This window comes from Chanodichthys erythropterus, chromosome 6 (assembly GCF_024489055.1).
Source record: "Chanodichthys erythropterus isolate Z2021 chromosome 6, ASM2448905v1, whole genome shotgun sequence".
NCBI classification, from domain to species: domain Eukaryota; kingdom Metazoa; phylum Chordata; class Actinopteri; order Cypriniformes; family Xenocyprididae; genus Chanodichthys; species Chanodichthys erythropterus.
This window is the reverse complement of record NC_090226.1, coordinates 7,379,099-7,401,031: the sequence shown is the minus strand read 5'-3', so window position 1 is coordinate 7,401,031 and position 21,933 is coordinate 7,379,099. Positions and strand designations below refer to the sequence as shown.

Below are 21,933 nucleotides of genomic sequence, written 5' to 3'. Positions count from 1 at the left end.
GAAAAAAAACACAAGAAAAATATCTCAAGGGGAAAAAGGATAAGCACAGCAGCAAAATCACGCCCTATAGAAATGGAGACTCTTTCTTTTCATATTCATGTGGCAGGACATGCAGACATGTGGTCACATGCTTGACCCGGATCAATGGAAACTGTATTAAAAAAATTTTAATAAAAAAAGTGTGTTAAGTTTTAAAATGACATTAAGGTAAGTTTCAAAATGATTAATTTCTAGATTCATGCATGTTTTCATTCTGACTGTAATTCCTTAAGTTGTTACGTAATTCTACCGTAAAGATGAGTCAAATGGCATATGATGTTTATAATGTAGTTACACAACAGTCTGGCTGCTTTTGATAAAAAATATCTGGGATATCTTAGGATGTCTTATGACAGACCTATGACAGAATTAATAGCTGTTCAAATGTCTTTTGAATTTCGGTGTTGATAAAACTGTATCTTAAGTGGTTTTCAAATCACTTTGATTTGATAATATTGCCTTGGCAGCTAAATGAAGTAAAATAAGTTGAAGTACTAGAATTCTTACTAAACTTCTGAAATAAATATAAAATTAAAGCTAAATAGTGAAATAAAATGGCAAAAAGCACACAGTGGTTTTTAAAACAAATTTAAATGAAAATTGAAAATATAAAAATAAAATACTATAATTGTATATAAACAATATTAAAATATGCCTGTGTTGTCACACCAGATAGCATTGAAATGCCATTGGACCAAAGAACCTTAGAAGTAAACCAAACATGGGTGAGGGAAAAACAATTGTAGGGGTTTAGAGTTAGACATTTCACAACCATAAAATGCAAGAAAAATATGGAAGTAAATTCAATTGTATGTGCTCTTAGTTTTACACTCTTCAGCTGCAGTACTGGTAATAGTTGCTAGTAGTTTGCAATCAGAGAGGTTCTGATTGGCAGATCTGTTTTGTGACTGACTGCATTGTGTCACATCATTCTTGCAAACGATTGCTTGTCACTGGAATCTTGTCATGTTGTGTCTGGTTAGTACATAGCTATAGCAACCTATGTTAAAATCTCCAATGAATCAATGAGAGCAACAACATGATTAGGTATAAACATATGATCTACATTTTGATGTTCCAGCTTATCCACAGACACAATAAAAACAACAGCTAAAAAAACTCAAAAAAGGAGACTTTGTTGACAAAAAACACGGTGCTCTGTGAAAAAGCCAAAAGAGTCTTAAAACAAGGGCTTTCTGTTCCCTTACGAGCTGCCGAACACATGGCACTTCTTCACAATAAAAGTAGATTTATAGCCATTTCAAACAAGGGCCAATTATTTTCACAGCTCCTGTTGTCACTTAGACTAAGCAGTTAATATACCAGCCCACCTCCAGGCACAACGTTCCTTTAATGAACAGCCAAATCCCTCACAGCAATATGACAGAACATAAAACTAGAACATTTATTTTTAAAAATCACTGGGCATGTGCTTCTTCTCCCACCCACTAATGTTTCAAAAGAACAAACCCACCATCATTATGGACTGAGCACCTAATCTTACTCATTTAGACCCAAAGAAATTCTAATTTCCTCATTGGGCCAGTGGTCTTCCAGGGATCATGGTCTACTCTAGAGTGAGGCTGATGGTGTCGGTCTCCTCCTCAGGGTCACTTATTCAGCCTCTCAGCAGGCCAGTATTGACCGCACTGTTGGTAGACTCGATGACCGGAATAAGCCTGGCGGGAGAGACAGGTCATGCAAGCAGACAGACCTCCTCCAAGCGTATTGAGAAATCAGAGTAATCAGGACAGAATTCCTCGAGGTGGGTTTGAGCAGTCAGTCAGTGGGTCAAAAGTGAATTTAAAAACACTATTAAAGGAATAATTCACCCTTACGTTGTTCCAAACCCATAAGCTGTTGTTTTTTTCTGTAGAGAACAGCTCACTATGAACTACAACTGTATGAAAAAGACCCACAAGAAAATTAATCATATAAGTTAGGACAACAGGGTGAAAATTAGCCTAAATTAGAATTACTAAACAGCAAATACAATGCAGAGGCGTATGCAGCAGAACAAAATAAAAAAAGAAGTTGACAAAGAACTATTGTAGAATTCCATCAGAGGAAACTTGCATATGATTGTGTTGAGTTTAAAAAACAAAAATTCTCTGATGAAAAAAATGAAAGCACTGACAGAATTATTTCACTTTCAAATGAAGCGAAGCGATGCATTTGTGTAAAAAAAAAAATAAAAAAAATCCATATTTTAATTTAAAATATCTAGCTTCCAACAGACCGCCTTCTGTATTCAATGAACAAAGAAAGTGTAAAACTCTTGCGGTTCAAAAAGCTTACGTTACGTCCTACACCTTCCATATTCAACTTGCGGAAAAAGCTTAACTGATGCGACGCCATATTACACTTTGTTCGTAACTTGAATACGGAAGGCGGTCTAGCAGAAGCTAGATATTTTACTCCATAACTTGTTTAAATATGGATGAATCGCCTTCGATAATGAACGTGATATTGCGTGGCTTGTCAGTGATCTACGGCTCTGTCTATTAAATGCCGCTCCATTTGAAAGCAGGTGATGGCGATTTAGCGGTAATCAGGGAACCGGCTTTTTTGACGAAATGCGCGTGACACTCTCATGCAATATATCGTGCAGCCCTATTTGACACTCACTGTATGTCAATTCCATGTACTGAACTCTTGTTATTTAACTATGCTGAGGAAAATTCAATTTTTAATTCTATGGCACCTTTAATACTCTTACTGAAGGTACTGAAGACTTTTTATGACCTCAAGTTTATCTGATGAGCATGAGCAGAGTGGAATAATGAAAGTGATCAGCATGATATTCAAAACGTGCTGCATTGTGTGTGTATCTGCAGTCTGTAGAGCCAGTTTCCCCTTTTGAATGATGAATATAGACCAATTTATATGAAGAAATAGGCAATTGTCTTCTTTACGTACGACGTAGGTGACAATACAGTCGGCTTTCATCAGCGCTAGTTCGTCTGTTTGGTGTGTGATATTTTCCCCTACCCATTCTTATCTCTAACTCTGTGAAATTTTCACACGCAGCATCTCATTTAATTACGTCAACACAGCAAATGATTTGATAGACTACTGGTCACAGAACACGCAAATAACATTCAAATTTTACAGTCATAACGTGTGAATACAGTCATAACGTGCAAATGCGACCGTTTTAGGTGCAGTCTGGAGCCCTGCCTGGATCCATTTCCATTTCAATGACCTGAGGGAGAACAATAAAGTGAGCTGACCTACATCCTGTCACCTGCAAATTGTTTATCTCTCGTGGAAATTCTGAACATTTAAAAAAAATTCGAAGGCGATTTCTCCCCACACTCTCAAATCCCTTTCTTAGCCTTCCACATACAAGCAAACGCATGTCACTTTGACCACATGCTTTAGCACCTCTGCGGATATAAATAGCCAAAACTCAGGGGGACGTTTCTGAACAAATAAGGTGCACATACAGTCCCAGCCACCTTGGTCACTGTGCCCCCTCACCTCTGGTCAACCCTCTCATCCAGCGCCGGAGTGGGTGCCCTGATTTTAGTTTGTGAGGCAGTACTGCCCTAGGAAGATCTCCCACTCAGAAGTCCGAGATGGGGAGTGGATGGGCACAACCACCACCCCCATGTGGCTACCCCAAAAATTTTACATGCCCCCTAACTTTATGCACTCTGGCGCTGACCCTGTGCACATATTAAAGTCAGACACTACAAAAAAAAAAAAACACAAAAAAAACACATTTAAAGAGCAATGACTTATAATGAAACTAAACATGTCAACAAAAACCTGCTATTGAGCAACAAGCTCTATTTCCAAATCTCCAACTTCCAAATAATTTCACATAAGAATTATGTCTCTCTGTGAGAACTGACTTAATCGCCACATAGAAATTTGCCAACAAATCGACCTAAACATCCCTGCAGGCCTTACTAATGTGCCAGCAGCTGTTTTCAGTGAATCCGAGTTCGCAGAATGTGCATTCGTTGTAAACTTTCCATTTCCCTGGGTCCTCAAGGTTCTCAGTGTTGTTGTTGCTGGTTCAGACTTTCTGTTTTCCACAGGTGCCATCTGACCTCTTTAGGGCATTGTGGTGCAGCACTGACTAAGGGGAGTGAACTCATGCATAGTGTCTTTAACCCTCTGGAGTCTGAGGCTGATTTGGGGCCTGGAGAACTTTTGACATGCCCTGACATTTGTGCTTTTTTCAGTTGTTCATAAACATATTAATGGAAAAAGTGTCATTACACTGTATTCAGCACAAACTAGGCTACAATAATATGTGAGGAACATGTATGTACATGTTTGTGTTTTTGAAGGAATAACATTTATGCGTGGTTGTTGAAAAAACAAAAAACTTAAGTCACTGAAATAAGGCCAAAAAAAGTATAATAAATCTGTGTTCATAAGACTTTAGGGTATTGGAGGTTGTAGACTAGAGTTTTTGCTTCAAAATTATGTAAAAATTATGCTGCCTACTCCTTCATATTTAACAATATATTGATTTAGTTTTTGTAAGACACTTTTTGCCAAGAAACACAGTATGCAAGGAGGCGTGAATCACCACTGAAAATGGGCCATTCTCACCTGAGAAGACAAAAGAATTGGATAGTAATGAGCTGAAATGACTTGCATATTAATGAGGCATTTCAGTCAGGTAGGCTGTGAAAAAAAACCTTCTGTGATGTCTCAAGCTCATTATGATATATGAAACATACAGAAAAATATTATTACAATATAAAGTAATGGTTTTATATTATACTTTAAAATATAATGTATTTCTGTGATGCAAAGAGTCTGAATATAGGCTTTTAGTTTAAAAGCATGCACATTTGGAGAAATATTGGATTCTCATATGCTTATGTCAATTTTCTATACAGAGGAGTTATTTTTATTTAATATTCACTGTCATTACTATGAGCGCTGGTGTTTTCAATTCATCCTTGAAGTCGGAGGGCGCTCTGTGCATTTTAGTCCACAAATTCATCTAAAAGAAGAAGAGGCTATTCCATGAATGGAGTTTCCAATACATACAGCAGCAGGAGGGCGCTAAAGAAACAAAAACTCATCTAAACTTCATCTGTAGAAGACAAGTAAACAGGAAGTAACTGCATGTCTTCTAGAGATCGCTAACCATGACTTTTACATCCAGATAAACACTTTTCAAGACAATAAATACACGATTGAGATGATGAATGCATGTATTGACTGAATTAGCGTCTGAATAGCGCTGGCTCCGTGGGCGTGGCCGCATTAGCAGATAATGAGCTGAATCACGGATTTCTGACATGGCTCTCTTTTCATACAGATTACATAAACAAAGAAGGTTTGTTTTCGATTTGACTTACATGATTTAAAACCTGACATCTTAACGTTTTTTTAGACATAAGTGTAATTTTTTTGTCATTAGTATTCACTAAGTTACAGTTCATTTTCTGAGAACTATCAGATTGGAGTTCGTTCAGAGGGAGAGGAGAAATCACGCATCATGTTAGTTTTCTTTATTTTACAAAAAGCACAAAATTCTGTTTTTACTCTGAGTGTACACAAATGAAAGAAGATATTCCACAGATTAAAATGGTGTATAACTCTTAATTGTATGTGCAACATTGACGGAGTATTTTGAGTCTCTTTCACACTGATAAGAAAAAAACCACGGTGGTATCGCCGGCGATACCGTCAGACCTCAGAGTGTTAAAGGTCACTGCCCAAAGAAAACACAACAAGGTGAACAAAAGGATAGACTGTAGGTTATATTATTTTAAAAATTATTTATATTTTTGACACTTAAAATGTTTTTAAACTATATATTTCCATTTAATAACTGCTTACTAAATAACACTTTCACCTTTCATTAAGAAAAAATGGACAACAGACTTTTTGAAAATGAATGCTTACCCAAGATGGTAATGCATTCATGCTGTGAAGGTGAAGTGTGGCCAAGTATGCAGTCCCATACTCCCAATTTGTGCTCTGCATTTCACCCATCCAAGTGCACACACACAGTGTTGAACACACACAGCAATGGGCAGCCATTTTTTACTGCGGCACCCAGGGAGCGATTTGGGGTTAGGTGCCTTGCTCATGGGCACCTCAGTTATGGGTATATGGGTAATAAGAGTGGAAGAGAGTGCTGTCCATCTATTCCCCCTACATTTCCTGCTGGTACTAAGACTCCCACGACCTTCAGGTTACAAGTCCGACTCACTAACCATTAGGCAACAAGTGCCTGTGAAAGTACCGGGTGTGCAATCATTTTAACACCTTGGAATGTCTGTTAACCAATCAGAATATAGAATTGTTCAAAAGTTTGGGGTCAGTAAGATTTTTTTTTGTTTTTTGGAAAGAATTTTATACAGTACCTTTATTCAGCAAGGAAACATTAAATTGATCAAAAACAAAAGTGACAGTAAAGACGTCACAAAAGATTTCTATTTCAAATAAATGCTGTTCTTTTAAGAAGATATGGCAGTTAAATGCCTACAATTACGACCGGTTTGGACTACAACAAGCTTCTTCCCAGGTTGGTGACATCATAAACCCTGCAATTAACATAAACACTGCCCACGGTTGTTGTCTACACCGGACGCGCATGGCGTGATGCGACGTGTCAAAAGATAATATAACCCATTATAATCAGTGATATTGTCTACACTGGATGCGGTGTGGAAGACAGCTTCCAGAAATGACACGAGTTCAATGCTGGATTTGCACAAAGGCTATTACTGAAAGATGAAGCAGTTCCCATTTTAAAAGCTGAAGCTGCTGTTTATGTGCCCCAAACTGTAAGTGTTTTATTGTTTGTACATGTCTTTTAAATGTATTGTTTTGTTGCCATTTTTTGGTTGCATCTAGGACGTAAACAAAGACCAACGCAGTGTGGCTTCGCTAGCCAGTTAGCTAACTTCTATTGCATAATTCAACAAACGCCAACAATCACTAACAAACTTCCATGTTCATAGACAAACAGTTGTTCATGCTATGAATTAAACGATACCTTTACAAAAATGCTACTACACAGTCATGTATTTGGCTACAGTAAAGCTTTAATCAGGATTAAACTGTATATTGAAAGCTAACATAAACAGCAGTAACATTTACAAGTGACAGCATATCTAAACACTGACACAAATACAAACGGAAATGGTACCATTCAAAAACGTCCTTTAAAAACCGTGCTTGCAGAGGTTCTGCTTGACCCTCTTCATCATTACTGCTATCTGGGTCTGATTCGGGCTCAATTTGATGTGGTAATATAGACACCATTATTTGCATTTCCACCGAAGCACATGTAACAACTAATGGTAAGGGGTGTGGCATTTCTGGATGCTTCAGCGAATCACAGTGTGGGCCAGCTAACCAATCTGAGCCCATTGTGTATTTCGGAGGGAGTGGTATTATAGAATCAGGAAGTCAAACCGGCCATTCAAATGACAATGGAAACAGCGGTGTAGAATAAATTCTTTTTTTTTTTTTAAACAAAGCATTGAGACATATTAAACTTGTGCCCTATAAACACAATCAAGCCTAGAAATATACCAGTGAACCACCCCTTTAAGTGGCAAATGATGTTCATATCATTTAGTTAGCAAACAGAATGAAAGATGGAGGAAAGAACAAGGATTGTAGCCCCCTGCATTGCTAAATGCTAAACAAACTTTAGTTCAAAAGACTACTCGTTACTCATAAGATGAACAAAAGTATTTGACTTTAATTGGAGCGAATAAGTTGAGTTAACTTAACAAGTTGAATGTAAATAGGTTGGGCTTATATTTTCAAGTCTGTTCAACTTTCTTTTCTTTTTTTTTTACACTCCTGGATAATTTCCATTTCAATGACCTGTAGGAGAACAATAAAGTGAGCTGACCTACTTCCTGCTAACCTACAAATTGTTTGTCTCACGTGGAAATTCTAAACAAGTAAAACAAATTCCAGGGCGAATTCTCCCCACAGGCCATGCTCTCAAATCCCCTTTTTAAGCCTTCCACACACAAAAAAAACGCACATCACTTTGACCAAATGCTTTAGCACCCCTGCAGATATAAATGGTGCAATCGCGAAATTACAGGCTCTACACAACCCACTGAATCAAACTGGAAAGTGAACAAATCAGGGGGGAGTTTTTGAACAAATAAGGTGCACATACAGCGTTGGCGCCACGGGAGGGTCTGGCCCGGTCACTGTGCCCCCTCACCTCTGGTCAACCCCCCACCCAGCCCCGGAGTGAGTGCCCTGATTTGTGAGGCAGTACTAGATGTACGAATACGAGATGGGAAATGGATGGGTGTAGGCTGTCAAATACATGGATTAGAAATGAACTGTTTTCATTTTGGTTCGTTCTTAGCAAAAAAAACCTTTTCGTTCAGGTTTCAGAGCAAAATAAGAACTGAATTGTGTTTGCTTCATAATGAGAGTATTTGCTTGATTATTTTTTTCAAAGACAGATGCAGTTGTAACCTAAACATATTTGTGTAGCTATTTAAACACCGAAGCGCTGATAATATACAACATTTTTAAGTATACAGCTAAACGCGTCTCCATGTGGCGGGCTCCGAGTTGTCAATACTAGAAATCTCTGATGGCACGCCTTCAGTTGATGAACACCCCATGGATATATTAAACTAATGTTATTAAATAGTAGGCCTGCACGATAAATCGTTATAAAATCGCGATCTCGATTCACCCTGTTCACGATTTAATTTTTAAATGACTTCGATTTAAAAAAAATAAAAAATCAGCCTTTATTTTGAAAGGACCGCTCTCACAGGGCTTCACCCTCAGCCAACGACAAAGCGCCTGTTCACACCAAACGCGAATAGAGCGTCTGGCGCGAATGATTTCAATGTTAAGTCAATGTAAAGACGCGTTTACGCGCGTCTGGAGGTCTCACGGCGCGGAAGACGCGAATTCGCCTCATTCGCGCGTCAGCCAGAGATTTATGACACAAGTTCATACTTCAGACAGGAATAAAAAGGAGCTCGCTTGGAAGAGTGTCGGTGAGGAGATTGGGCTACCTGGTAAGTTGTAAATACACATTTCACTTTTGAGTCACGTACAAGTTTATCGACCCGCAGCCTTCCCGCGACGCTGACCCCTACGCCGCTGTTCTGCTCTCCAGAGCAAATACAAAGCGGTGGCTCTCTCGATGAACGCACGATCAACATCAGCCATCTTGCAAACAGACAACCGCCTAGCAGTTGCCCCTCACACAAGAAGCGGATTTCGCCTCGGACGCGTGTCAATTTCGCTTCAAACGCTTGTTTTTTACGCGCGTCTATTTCGCTCTAGACGCGCGAATGCATTCAAAATGTTCAAGTGGCAAACTAGACGCGGTAGACGCGAATTTGACTCTCTATTCGCGTTTGGTGTGAACGCTAGTCTCGTGTTTCACTCGTCGAGCGAGCGCGGTAGTTCTATTCATTGAAGCCTCTATGTTTACAGGCTTGTGGTGATGTGCAATGTTCTATAGGTGCCAAAACAAATATTTTTGGTACGTTACTTCCAATTTGTTTTGTTTTGTCATGGTTCATGTGTGCTATAAACATTACATTTCATGAGAAAAAAAATCGTTGTAGAGAATCGTGATATCAATTCTAAGCTAAAAAATCGTGATTAATATTTTTCCCAGAATCGTGCAGGCCTATTAAATAGTATATATAAAATCATTTTATTATTTCACCACCCCACACTTTGCAGACCTTGTACACACCTTGTGCACATATTAAACACAGACACTACAAAGAACACATTTAAAGACCATAATTGACCTGAATCAAGAATCAAAATGTCCAAAATATGTCTGCTAATGATATTCCTATGGACCATTTGGGAGCAGACGTTACAGTTACATCACTTGCCACTGTGTTTCTGTGGTGGCAGAAACACAGTGGTAACAAGTGGAGGAAAATGTGTTTTAAAAACACCCAAATTGTCTATAGATTATTGGTATTTCCTAATATGACACACTGTTTGAAGTTCCAATAAAGAAAAGTAATGTCAGTATTCTGTGTCACAGCCACTAGCCTAAAAGCTTTATCAAACACTCATAGGTCTTTTCCCTCTCATGGTATCATTGATTTCTTAGGCTGACAGTGGAGTTCAGGGATTTGCATTTAGTATAGCAGTAAACCCATCTGGGCATTCACTCTGCGTGCGAGTAGCAGCATTGTCACAGAGGACGATCGACCGGGAGTCCCGCCCCCCCTCGTCCTCTCTGCCAAGCGCTGTGCCATGTGCCCGTTCAGCACCTGTGAGTGAGTGAGTGAGTCGGCACATCTGACACCATCATCCGCCTCATGTCTAAATCCATTCACAGTCTGACTGATTGAGGGGAGCTTTCAGGATGGCTGAATGTACTGACCTTTAGACAACACGGTTAGAATGAGCAGCAGGAAGTGTGAAGGGGAAGTTTACATGAACACCGAATGTTCTGCAGCTGCCACTTTTAAAATGGAAAAGTTGGGTCACAATATGGTTATGAAAAAGTGAGTTAGTCCTAATTTAATCAGTATAATAATTATGACTAACAAAATGCACGGAATGCAACGTGTAAACAAATTTAAAATGGTAAAGGTGTTGTAAATTTATGTGACGGTAGCATCACAAAGCAAAATTGCAAAAAATAATGACTATTTTTCTCTAACTTACAGTACTGGAAGCCAACAGAGGCCATATATAAACAGACAGAGACAGACGGACCGAACGATAGACAGAAGAAACGATACGCAGAATGAACAAATGATAGACAGAATGAGCAAAAGGACCAAATGATAGAAAAAACGAACGATAGACCGTATGAACGAATGATAGAAAGAATGAACGCATGATCGATAGAATGAATGAATGATAGACAGAACGAACAAAACGAACAAATGATACACAGAACGAACAAATGAACGAATGATAGACAGAACGAACAAATGATAGACAGAACGAATGAACGAACAAAGGAAAGATCGACAGAATGAATGATAGACAGAACGAATGAATGATAGAACGAACAAATGAACGAACGATAGACAGAATAACCGGATGATAGACAGAACGAATTAACTAATGACAGACAGAACAAACAAATGATTGACAGAACGAATGAACGAACAAAGGAACAATACAGAACGAATGAATGATCGACAGAATGAACGATCGACAGAACGAATGAATGATAGAACGAACAAATGAACGAATGATAGACAGAATGAATGAACGAATGACAGACAGAACGAACAAATGATAGACAGAACGAACAAAGGAACAATACAGAACGAATGAACGATCGACAGAATGAATGATAGACAGAACGAATGAATGATAGACAGAAAAGAATGAACGAACGAAGGAACAAATAATACAGAACGAATGATAGATAGAACAAACGATCGACAGAATGAATTAATGATAGACAGAAAGAACAAATGAATGAACGATAGACAGAATGACCGAATGATAGACAGAACGAATGAATGAATGACAGACAGAATGAATGAACGAACGAAGGAACAAAATACAGAAAGAATGATAGACAGAATGAACGATCGACAGAATGAATGAATGATAGACAGAACGAACAAATGAACGAACGATAGACAGAATGAACGAATGATAGACAGAACAAATGAGCGAATGACAGACAGAACAAACAAATGATAGACAGAACGAATGAATGAACGAAGGAACAAATAATACAGAACAAATGATAAAACGAATGATCAACAGAACGAATAAATGAACGAACGATAGACAGAATGAACAAATGACAGAATGAACGAATGATGGATAGAACGAATGAATGATAGACAGAACAAACGATCAACAGAACAAATTATTGATAGACAGAACGAACAAATGAACGAACGATAGAAAGAATGAACGAATGACAGACAGAACAAATGATAGACAGAACGGATGAACGAAGGAACAAATAATACAGGACAAATGATAGACAGAACGAACGAATGATCGACAGAACGAATGAATGATAGAAAGAACGAACAAATGAGCGAACAAACAGAATGAACGAATGATAGACAGAACAAATGAACGATAGACAGAACAAATGAACGAATGACAGACAGAACGAACAAATGATAGACAGAACGAATGAATGAACGAAGGAACAAATAATACAGAACGAACGATAGATAGAACGAATGATCAACAGAACGAATTAATGATAGACAGAACGAACAAATGAACGAACGATAGACAGAACGAATGAACGAATGACAGACAGAACGAACAAATGATAGACAGAACGAATGAATGAACGAAGGAACAAATAATACAGAACGAATGATAGACAGAATGAACGAATGATCGACAGAACGAACAAATGACAGACAGAACGAATGAATGAATGATAGACAGAACAAACAAATGAACGAACGATAGACAGAATGAACAAATGATCAACAGAACGAATGAATGATAGACAGAACGAACAAATGAACGAACGATAGACAGAATGACCTAATGATAGACAGAACAAACAAATGAACGAATGATAGACAGAATGACCTAATGATAGACAGAACGAATGAATGATAGACAGAACAAACAAATGAGCGAACGATAGACAGAACGAACGAATGATAGACAGAACGAACAAATGATAGAAAGAATGAACGAACGAACAAACAAATACAGAACGAATGACAGACAGAACGAACGATAGATAGAATGAACGAACAAAGGAATGATAGACAGAACAATGAAAAAACAAAGGAACAATAGACAGAACGAACAATTTAAAAACAGAATGAACAAATGATAGACAGACCGAACGAACTAATGAAGGAACGATAGACAGAACGAACAAACAATAGATTGAACGAATGAACAACCAAACAAACAACCGAATGAACGAATGACTGACAAGATAAAAAAAAAAAAGACAAGTAGAAATTCATGACCTTTATGTTGTTCCATGTTTGGAAACAACAATTATTCCTGCAATTCCATATGGAAAATTGCTAGTGTTGCAGAAACTCCATAATTTCTAACCTTTGTGGACAATAAAAGTAACTGAACTAAACTAAACTAACCCAAAGTGTAAAATTGTCCTTGGCTTTACCATCCAATATACATTTATTACATGTATGCATTTGGCAGGTGCTTTTATCCAAAGCAACTTCCAAAAGAGCAACAAAAGCAATTTGTCAAAGAGCCAACAATATTCATAATAAACAATGCCCGGTTTATTACAACTAGATTAGGAAGCAAGATAGAAAAAGAGCTAAAAAGAGTGTGTGTAAGGGCATTGGTTGAATGGTGTGGGTGGTTAAGTGCTTATGAATGAGGACATCGACATAATATTAAAAACAGCAAAACAAAAATTGCAATTGCCTTTCCTGTGCCTATCAACAATGGCAATATCAAGTTACACATCTCACCCGCAGGCATGATGCGATGCATGGCCACCGACAGGAAGAAGATGGCGTCGCTGTAGTATGCGCCGGAACCTGCACTGAAGTGTTTCTGCATGGCTTCCACGATGGGGAATAATTTCTCTGTAAGGACATCTACATTGTGAAACACCACCTGAAAAAGACATCAGACAATATATGTGATAAATGAGGACATTTTTATTACACTAGTGACACTAGCACTACATTTTTGTAAATTTGTGCGTGGGTGGACAGGACTGAGCAGTATTTCTGCCCGCTTTTGGCACTGAGATTTCATTCTCAGGTGTTCACCATTTGGCTCACTGAACCTTGACAGTCGTCTTTTACTTCTACTTCCTTTGAAAAACGCACAATACCTGTGTTTGTCCGCAGTGCAATCGGCCCCTAATCCTGCTCTGCAATGCAAGGCTTTGGAGTCGACTCAACTCATGCAATCAGATAATGTGTATCTCTCGCTAGGTTGCACAAAGAAGATTGAGGCTGACGGGGGGGCGGGGTGTTCAGTCATCACAGATTTCCCATTAAGGTTTTGATTCCAGGGGCATACTATATGTTTCTGCCATAGGATTAACATTCCACCTTTAGTCTGGTGAAACAAAATCACCAATTCAGCACATACTCAGAAGATTCAAGAACAGTTGATACACACATTAAGATATTTTTGATGAAATCCGTGAGCTATCTGGCCTCCAATAGACTGCATTTGTGTAAGTAATTAATGACAGAATTTTCATTTTTTTGGGTGAATAACTGTAACAGTTCGTATACACGGGAAGGAGGTGGGAACCGACGAACATTCAACGTAACTTTAATATAAAATAAACAAAGAACAAAACGAAAGTAATGCCGGCAGACCCTCGCGGACGTCTGCCGGCCACACAAACATAATAAAACATAACGTAAAGTCCAGGCCTGGTCCTCTCTCGTCCTTCACTGTCGTCGCTCCTCCTTTTATGCTCCCGGAGCTCCTCCGTGAGAGACTCAAGGCCGGTGCGCCTCCCAGGTGTAGCTCGTTAACTTTCGCGCCACCGGCCTCGCGCCGTTCCCTCACGGCTCTCGCCCGCCCTGGTCGCCACACTAGCCCTTTCAGGTTTTGTCTCATTTGTATGGAAATATGTGCAAAAGTACAGTCAGACAAATATTTGTTGTATGTAGAGGCAGATTTTCTTTTAAAGTTTCATACAACAAAGACACCCTGTATCTTTGGACTCAGGAAATGCAAAATTCTGACAAATGTACAACTGAAAGTTCAACTTCATTGGAAAATTGACTGGGAGAATTTAATGAATCAAAATGCCAAGTGAAGTGAACTGTCATGGGTTTGATTTCCAGGGAATTGCTACAAAATATTTCCATTTCAAATAAATGCTGTTCTCTGTTGCACAGAAATGTTAAGAAACACAACCAAAATGTTTTGAGCACCAATCTCGTTCTTGAGCCATGACAGTAATAAATGGTCATTTTAATTTTTTTAAGTTATTAAAAAACATCTACCAACAAAAAAATTCTTACCAACCCCAAACTTTTGAATGGGAGTTTACCTCAAAATGTAATCTAAGCTGCCTGCCTTGGATAAAAATATCCATGTGTATGTGTAATGTGTAACTGTAAATGCTTTAAAGCCACTGGTAAATAATGCAGAAGCAATAAGAAATAACAGAGGAAACAAAATATTTAGCTCATGAGAACTTGAAAGAGAACAGAACCCTCATTTGAATTCATTCATTCACTTGAAAAGGACTAATAATTAGGAACAGAAACTACACCAGTAAGCGCTAGTTTCATTTAATAGATTGAGTAACTGCTGGGACCGGCTATCTCTTCCAGGAATTCACATGAGATTCAGAGAGTAGCTGCATACAGAGCTCAGTTTAACCTCTATTACTAGCACATGAAGTGCAGTTCAATAATGACTGTGGTATTATTAAATTAAAGGCTTCTGGCAGTGTTAATGCTCATGGAGACATTGGAGCCGAGCCTGCTGGTCATTTACAGTATGTGCTTCTGATTTTCCAAATACTTCTGAAGGTGTGAATGTCTATATTAAAGTGAGACTGAATTACTACTGACAATCTGAATGTTCTGTGAGGGACACACAACTCAATGGGAATATGATTGCCCTACCTAAACTAAAAACCACCATGTTACAGTGATGGAATAAACCATGGTATTACCATGGTCATTTAATTTGATATTTTGTACTAAATCATTGCCATATTATTGGTACCCTAATACATTTAATAGAATACCATTATACTACTATGGTACATAACCAAAAATACGAAACTATCAATCAACTACATTTATCAGCCAATGCTGTCAAACTGCAATTCAGAATGGAACCCTGACTGTTCAAATCATCAACCTTTTACACACTTCATTCAGTTCCTCAAAGAGCTAAATAAACCATAATGACCTTTCTCCCCCCAGCACCAGCTGATGACGCCGTCATCTCTTCCCAGAGAACACGTGTCTGATGAGTTCACACTGGATTCAACTCATCATGAGACTGTGTGGGAGTCTGTGAGCCCACAGTGATAGTGGAACTTTCCACGCCGTCTGTGTCAGTGCAGTAGTTTTGAGAGTGAGACAGGTTCAGTCTATAGCCTGTACATTTTTTAGTGCTTTAAATAAAACATTAACTGAAATGCAATAAAAAAAAAAAAACAACTTGTTTCAGCTAGTTGCCAAAGCAACGTGTCTCATTTTCATTTAGATTAACTTTATGTACTAAAATAACTAAAACTAAAACATTCACTCACCACCAGCCATTTTATTAGGTACACCTTGCTAGTACCAGGTTGTACCCCTTTTGCCTTCAGAACTGCCTTAATTCAACAAGGTGCTGCAAACATTCCTCTGAGACTTTGGTCCATATTGACATGATAGCATCACACAAGTGCTGCAGATTTGTCAGCTGCACATTCATGATGTGAGACTCCAGTCCCACAACATCCCAAAAGTGCTCTATTGGATTAGAGCACCATTTGACTATAGTGAACTCATTGTGATGTTCAAGAAACCAGTCTGAGATTATTTGAGCTTTGTGACAGCACATTATCCTGCTAGCAATCAGATGATGGGTACACTGCTGAAAAATGGATGGACACAGTCAGCAACAATACTCAGGTAGGTTTAAACGATGCTCAATTAGCACAAAGTGAGTCAAGAAAATATCCCCAACATGATTACACCACCAGTAGCCTGAACTGTTGATACAAGGCAGGATGGATCTTTGCTTTCATGTTGTTTAAACCAAATTCTCACCCTTCAATCTGAATGTTGCAGCAGTCCAGACTCATCTTCTATTGTCCAATTTTGGTGAGCCTGTGCGAATTGTAGCCTCAGTTTCCTGTTCTTAGCTGACAGAAGTAGCACTGGTGTGCTATTCTGCTGCTGTATCCCATCTACTTCAAGTTTCTACGTGTTGTACGTTCAGAGATGCTCTTCTGCAGACCTCGTCTGTATCCAGTGGTTATTTGAGTTACAGTTGCCTTCCTATCAGCTCGAAACATTCTAGCCATTTTCCTCTGACCTCTGGCATCGACAAGGCATTTTCACCCACAGAACTGCCGCTCACTGGATATTTTGTGTCTTTCGGACCATTCTCTATAAAATCCCAGTAGATCAGCATTCGGCAGTTTCTGAATGCCACGTTCAGTCACTTAAAATAATTTCTTCCCCATTCTGATGCTCAGTTTGAACTTCAGCAGATCGTCTTGATCATGTCTACAAGCATAAATGCATGAGTTGCTGACAGTGATTGGCTGATTAGATTTTTGCATTAATGATCATTTGAACAATTGTACCTAATAAAGTGGCCAGCGAGTGTATATAGTACTACTACTCCAAACAACAATCATAATCATTATCACCCTCATCACTAAATGTCATTATTATTACCACTACTACAAGAATAAGTTGTATATAATATAATATAATATAATTAATATATAATATAATATAATATAATATAATATAATATAATATAATATATCTTCTACTAACATTACTACTGCTCCACATAACAATAATAATCATTAAAATTTATTATCGAATAAAACAGGCTCTTGTTTTGTGTGTGTGTGTGTGTGTGTGTGTGTGTGTGTGTGTGTGTGTGTGTGTGTGTGTGTGTGTGTGTGTGTGTGTGTGTGTGTGTGTGTGTGTGTGTGTGTGTGTGTGTGTGTGTGTGTGTGTGTGTGCTTAAGACTGCTTTAATCAAAATGTTGCAGCATATGTTGGGATGGGTGATGATGATTATCGGATGTTGCATTAAGCCAAATACTCATTATCTTATTGTGTGTGTGTGTGTGTGTGTTGAAAGAGTCTGGATTAAAGGAAGGTAATCTGCACCTCACAGTCTCACAGCATCCCCTCTGAACTGAGCCACTGTCCAACCTCCAGTCCAGGACAGAGGCACTAATGCCTGGCAACTGTTGCTAGGCAGGAAACACTGCTGTCTGCTTGATACATGATACATAGCAGAAAAGTTGTGCTGCCTTTACATGATCAATCAAATAACCTTAAACGTCCAGTGACAACCTGAACCTGAAAATCTGCCTGACCTAGGCCAAGTTTACTTAATGTTTCTACAGACAAATCCTCTACAACAAGATCAGACCAAAGATCCTAAAGCTCAAAGAGGAATCACAAAAAAAAACAACGTGATAGAGTAACACTGCCCCCATGTGACCAACACACAGCCCATGAACACCTTTCTTTTTTACTTCAGCAGAATTTTTTTGTAACCTTGGCCAGATCTGTGCTTTGCCCAATTCTGTCTCTGAGCTCTTCAGGCAGTTCTTTTGACCTCATGATTCCCATTTGCTCTGACATGCACTGTGAGCTGTAAGGTCTTATATAGACAGGTGTGTGGCTTTCCTAATCAAGTCCGAATCAGTATAATCAAACACAGCTGGACTCAAATGAAGGTGTAGAACCATCTCAAGGATGATCAGAAGAAATGGACAGCACCTGAGTTAAATATATGAGTGTCACAGCAAAGGGTCTGAATACTTAGGACCATGTGATATTTCAGTTTTTCTTTTTTAATAAATCTGCAAAAACTATTAAATCCTCTATAACAAGATCAGACCAAAGATCATAAAGCTCAAAGAGGAATCACAAAAACCAGCTGTGATAGAGTAACACTGCCCCCATGTGACCAACACACAGCCAATGAATGAAGTGTGATTTATTTAAATAAAAGTGACTATTTGACTGTATTATTTAAAACACTAAAATAAGCAGTGAGAGTCTTGTTCGATTTTTTTCTGATTTAAGCTTAAATAATTTGATTAGTAGTAGGTTCACAGAATGAGCCTAGTTGTTGATGAACTGAAAAATCTGTTACATATTGTGAAAGTGTTTGATAACAGGCAGTTTGAGCGGACCTGAGGGAGTACTGCTGTATGAGAGCGGCGTGTTGTTATTCTGTGAGCTGATGTAAAGGAAACGTCTGCGGTGTGACCTCTAGTCCAGCTGTCTGAGTTCAGCTTTCCTGCACTGCCACCTGCTGTGCTTACAAACAGCAGAAAATGCCTTTGTGCATTTAACAAGAAAAAAAAGGAACGTCCCTTTTTCAGGATACTGTATTTTAAAGATAATTTTAAAATCCAAATAAGCTTTACATATTGCATGGAAAAAGTTTAAGCAAAGTTTTTCATGCTTGTTCAATGAACCATAAACAATCACTGCACATGTGTGAAAAACAGTCCTTAAAGGGATAGTACACGCAAAAATTAAAATTCTGTGACCCTCGTCTTTCAAAACGTGCAAGACCTTCGTTCATCTTCAGAACACACATTAAGATATTTTTGATGAAATCTCAGAGTTTTTTGTCCCTCCATTGACAGCTACGCAACTGAAACTTTTGATGCTTCAAAAAGTTCATAAAGAGATCGTAAAACTAATTAATATGAATTGAGTGGTTTAGTCCAAAATTTCTGAAGAGACTCGATCACTTTATATAATGAACAGATTGATTTTAGGCTTTTATTCACATATAAACCTTGATTAACTCACACATCAGTTGGGGTAAACAGAAGCTCAAGCAAGTTTGCTTGACATGTGCGAGAACCAATGAGATTCGTTCTTGTGCTTTACGCAGCACATTTGAGAGTATGTTTATGTTTGCCGATCAATGTTTATATGTGAATGAAAGCCTAAATTCAATCTGTTCATCATATAAAGCGATCAAGTTTCTTCAGAAAATTTGGACTAAACCACTCAATTCATATGGATTAATCTTAAGGTCTCTTTATGTACTTTTTGAAGCATCAAAGTGGTAGTTGTGTAGCTGTCAATGGAGGGACAGAAAGCTCTCAGATTTAATCAAAAAGATCTTCATTTTTGTTCCAAAAAATTACATATTACGGAAAGTCCTCTCACCGGCCCCCTCTCCCTCTCCTGTAAAAGTCACGTTGGTTCTATTGACGGAAATGAGAGGGAGGATGAGAGGGAGCGGGGGCCGGTGAGAGGACTTTTCACGAGTGAAGATATTACTGCGCCAAGTCAAAGTGCTCCCGAGCACTTTGCTATGGTATTCCGCCATACAATATAGTTATCAATTTTACACGCTTAGAAAAGCGCAACGTTTTGTTTTGTGTCACCGTCCTAGGTCGAGTTACACTACTCGAGTAACTGTATTTAAATGGGGAAAACGTGGAGGTGTTTGGTAGCTTCTCTGCTTGGCCCCTATTGAATGAACTGGGCTAAGCTAAGTGCTAACAAAGTTTCGACCGCAAGACAGAGCGATTTAGTGCATGCACTGAGATGAGAGAGGTATGTATCAACTCGTCTTAGTTAAGGGAATAACATAGTTTAATATGAAAAAACGGTGGAGTATCCCTTTAAATAATACATCAGATTTCGGTTTGTTTTTTTACTAAAGCTTATCGTATACCCCCAGAACACTTGAAATATATGGCATGTGTCACATGGGATCATTCTGTGATACTTTTGCATCTTTTTTTTACAAAACTTAAAGGTGCTTTATGTAAGAATGACAGCTAGTGGCTGAAATGGGTACTGCAGTCTAAATTCAAAATAATGTTTGCCCCGCCCTCTCCTCCTCCTCCTCAGACTCGACGCTCTCGCGGGTTGCCAGTTTGAAGACACGCAACAGGAGCGAGCTCAATTGACACTGGAAGGAGAGGAGACTTACACACTGTAAGATAATTATTTGATTTATTGATTTACGATGAGTTGATATCGCATTTTAATATGCTCCCGTTCATAGAGATTTTTAGATGGATGCTGAGGCTTTTTAGGTCGGGTAGAATCTGCGATCTCTGACCCAGTTTGCCTGCTGGCTTCCATGGCTGCAATTTGATAAATGTGTTTTAGGGCTGCACGATATATCGCACAATGTGAAAAATAAAATTGAACTTGAACGCGATTATCGCTTAAACGCGATTCTTAGTGCGATTATGAAATCGCAAAGACTGACGATTGTTTTTTTATGCACAGCTTGTCAATGAAGTATGGCTCCAAATGCTAATCCATCTGAAAGCACTGCGAGTGTGAATCACTTATAATGTACATTTGAAAAAGCAGCACGCGTCAAACATCTTTCCAGAAATGAGAAGCATTTATTAATATCTTGTCCAACAAAAGACATCATTTAATAACATGTTTTTACTCCAAACTCACTTCATAACAACAGTTGAGCGTCCTTCTATGAGGCGGTCGTGTGTTTAATAGTCATGTTTAATTAATCAAAGCATTTCAATCTTCTGTTTATTCAGCTACAGCGATATGATGCGTGTTATCTTCTTCTGCTACAGGGCATATTTTGATTCTCTGTGCAAGAGCGCCCTCTGGCTTTCAGATGGGGAAGCATTTACTACTGATCACAGAGCCGTACAGCTCTGACAAGCCACGCATTAAATGATCGCAGCCTTTGCCATATCGCGAGCAATTTTATTGCGATAAATCGTGCAGCCCTATAAAATACTATTGGGTAAATTGGCAACATGCGGTCTTGCACAGACAAAAACATTTCCGACACGGAACGCAAATTTCAAAGTAAAATAACTGGCTGTAGCAATGGTTTTCAGAGAAATGAGTATGTGAACTCAACATGTTTAATAAATATCTGCAAACATATTATGGTATTTTTATGCTTTAGTACAGTGAAAAACTTACATAGAGCACCTTTAATGCTGGTCGCTATTCACTGCTATTATATGGATGAGCGTGAGTGGGACATTTTTTTTTTTTTAATTCTCCTTTTGTATTCCATAAAAGAAAGAAGGGCATTTGGCATTAGAACAACACCAAGGCGAGTAAATGATGAATTAATTTTCAATTTAGGGTGAACTATCCCTTTAATAACACCAATAATGTCCATTAATATTGCATATAATTATTTTTGGTATATGTAACATATACAGTATGCTTTATAATATAATATGATTATAACATAACAATGTAATATAATATTATAATATAATATCTTATATAATAACCCATGTCGTCCATATTCTACTCATACTCCAAA

General features: G+C 38.4%; 1 protein-coding gene across 4 annotated transcripts in view; it reads right to left on the bottom strand.

Annotated features, from left to right (window-relative positions):
• xxylt1 (xyloside xylosyltransferase 1) overlaps positions 1-21,933 on the bottom strand; it is a 49,359-nt gene that overhangs the window by 25,826 nt on the left and 1,600 nt on the right. For 2 of the 4 annotated variants that reach the window (XM_067387184.1, XM_067387187.1), the window contains one exon: positions 13,416-13,563. In XM_067387184.1, coding sequence (XP_067243285.1) covers positions 13,416-13,563 — 148 coding nt within the window. Of the gene's footprint in view, positions 1-13,415; positions 13,564-16,192; positions 16,254-16,697; positions 17,229-21,933 lie in introns of those variants that run through there. The other 2 variants (XM_067387185.1, XM_067387186.1) reach the window with 2 other exon arrangements.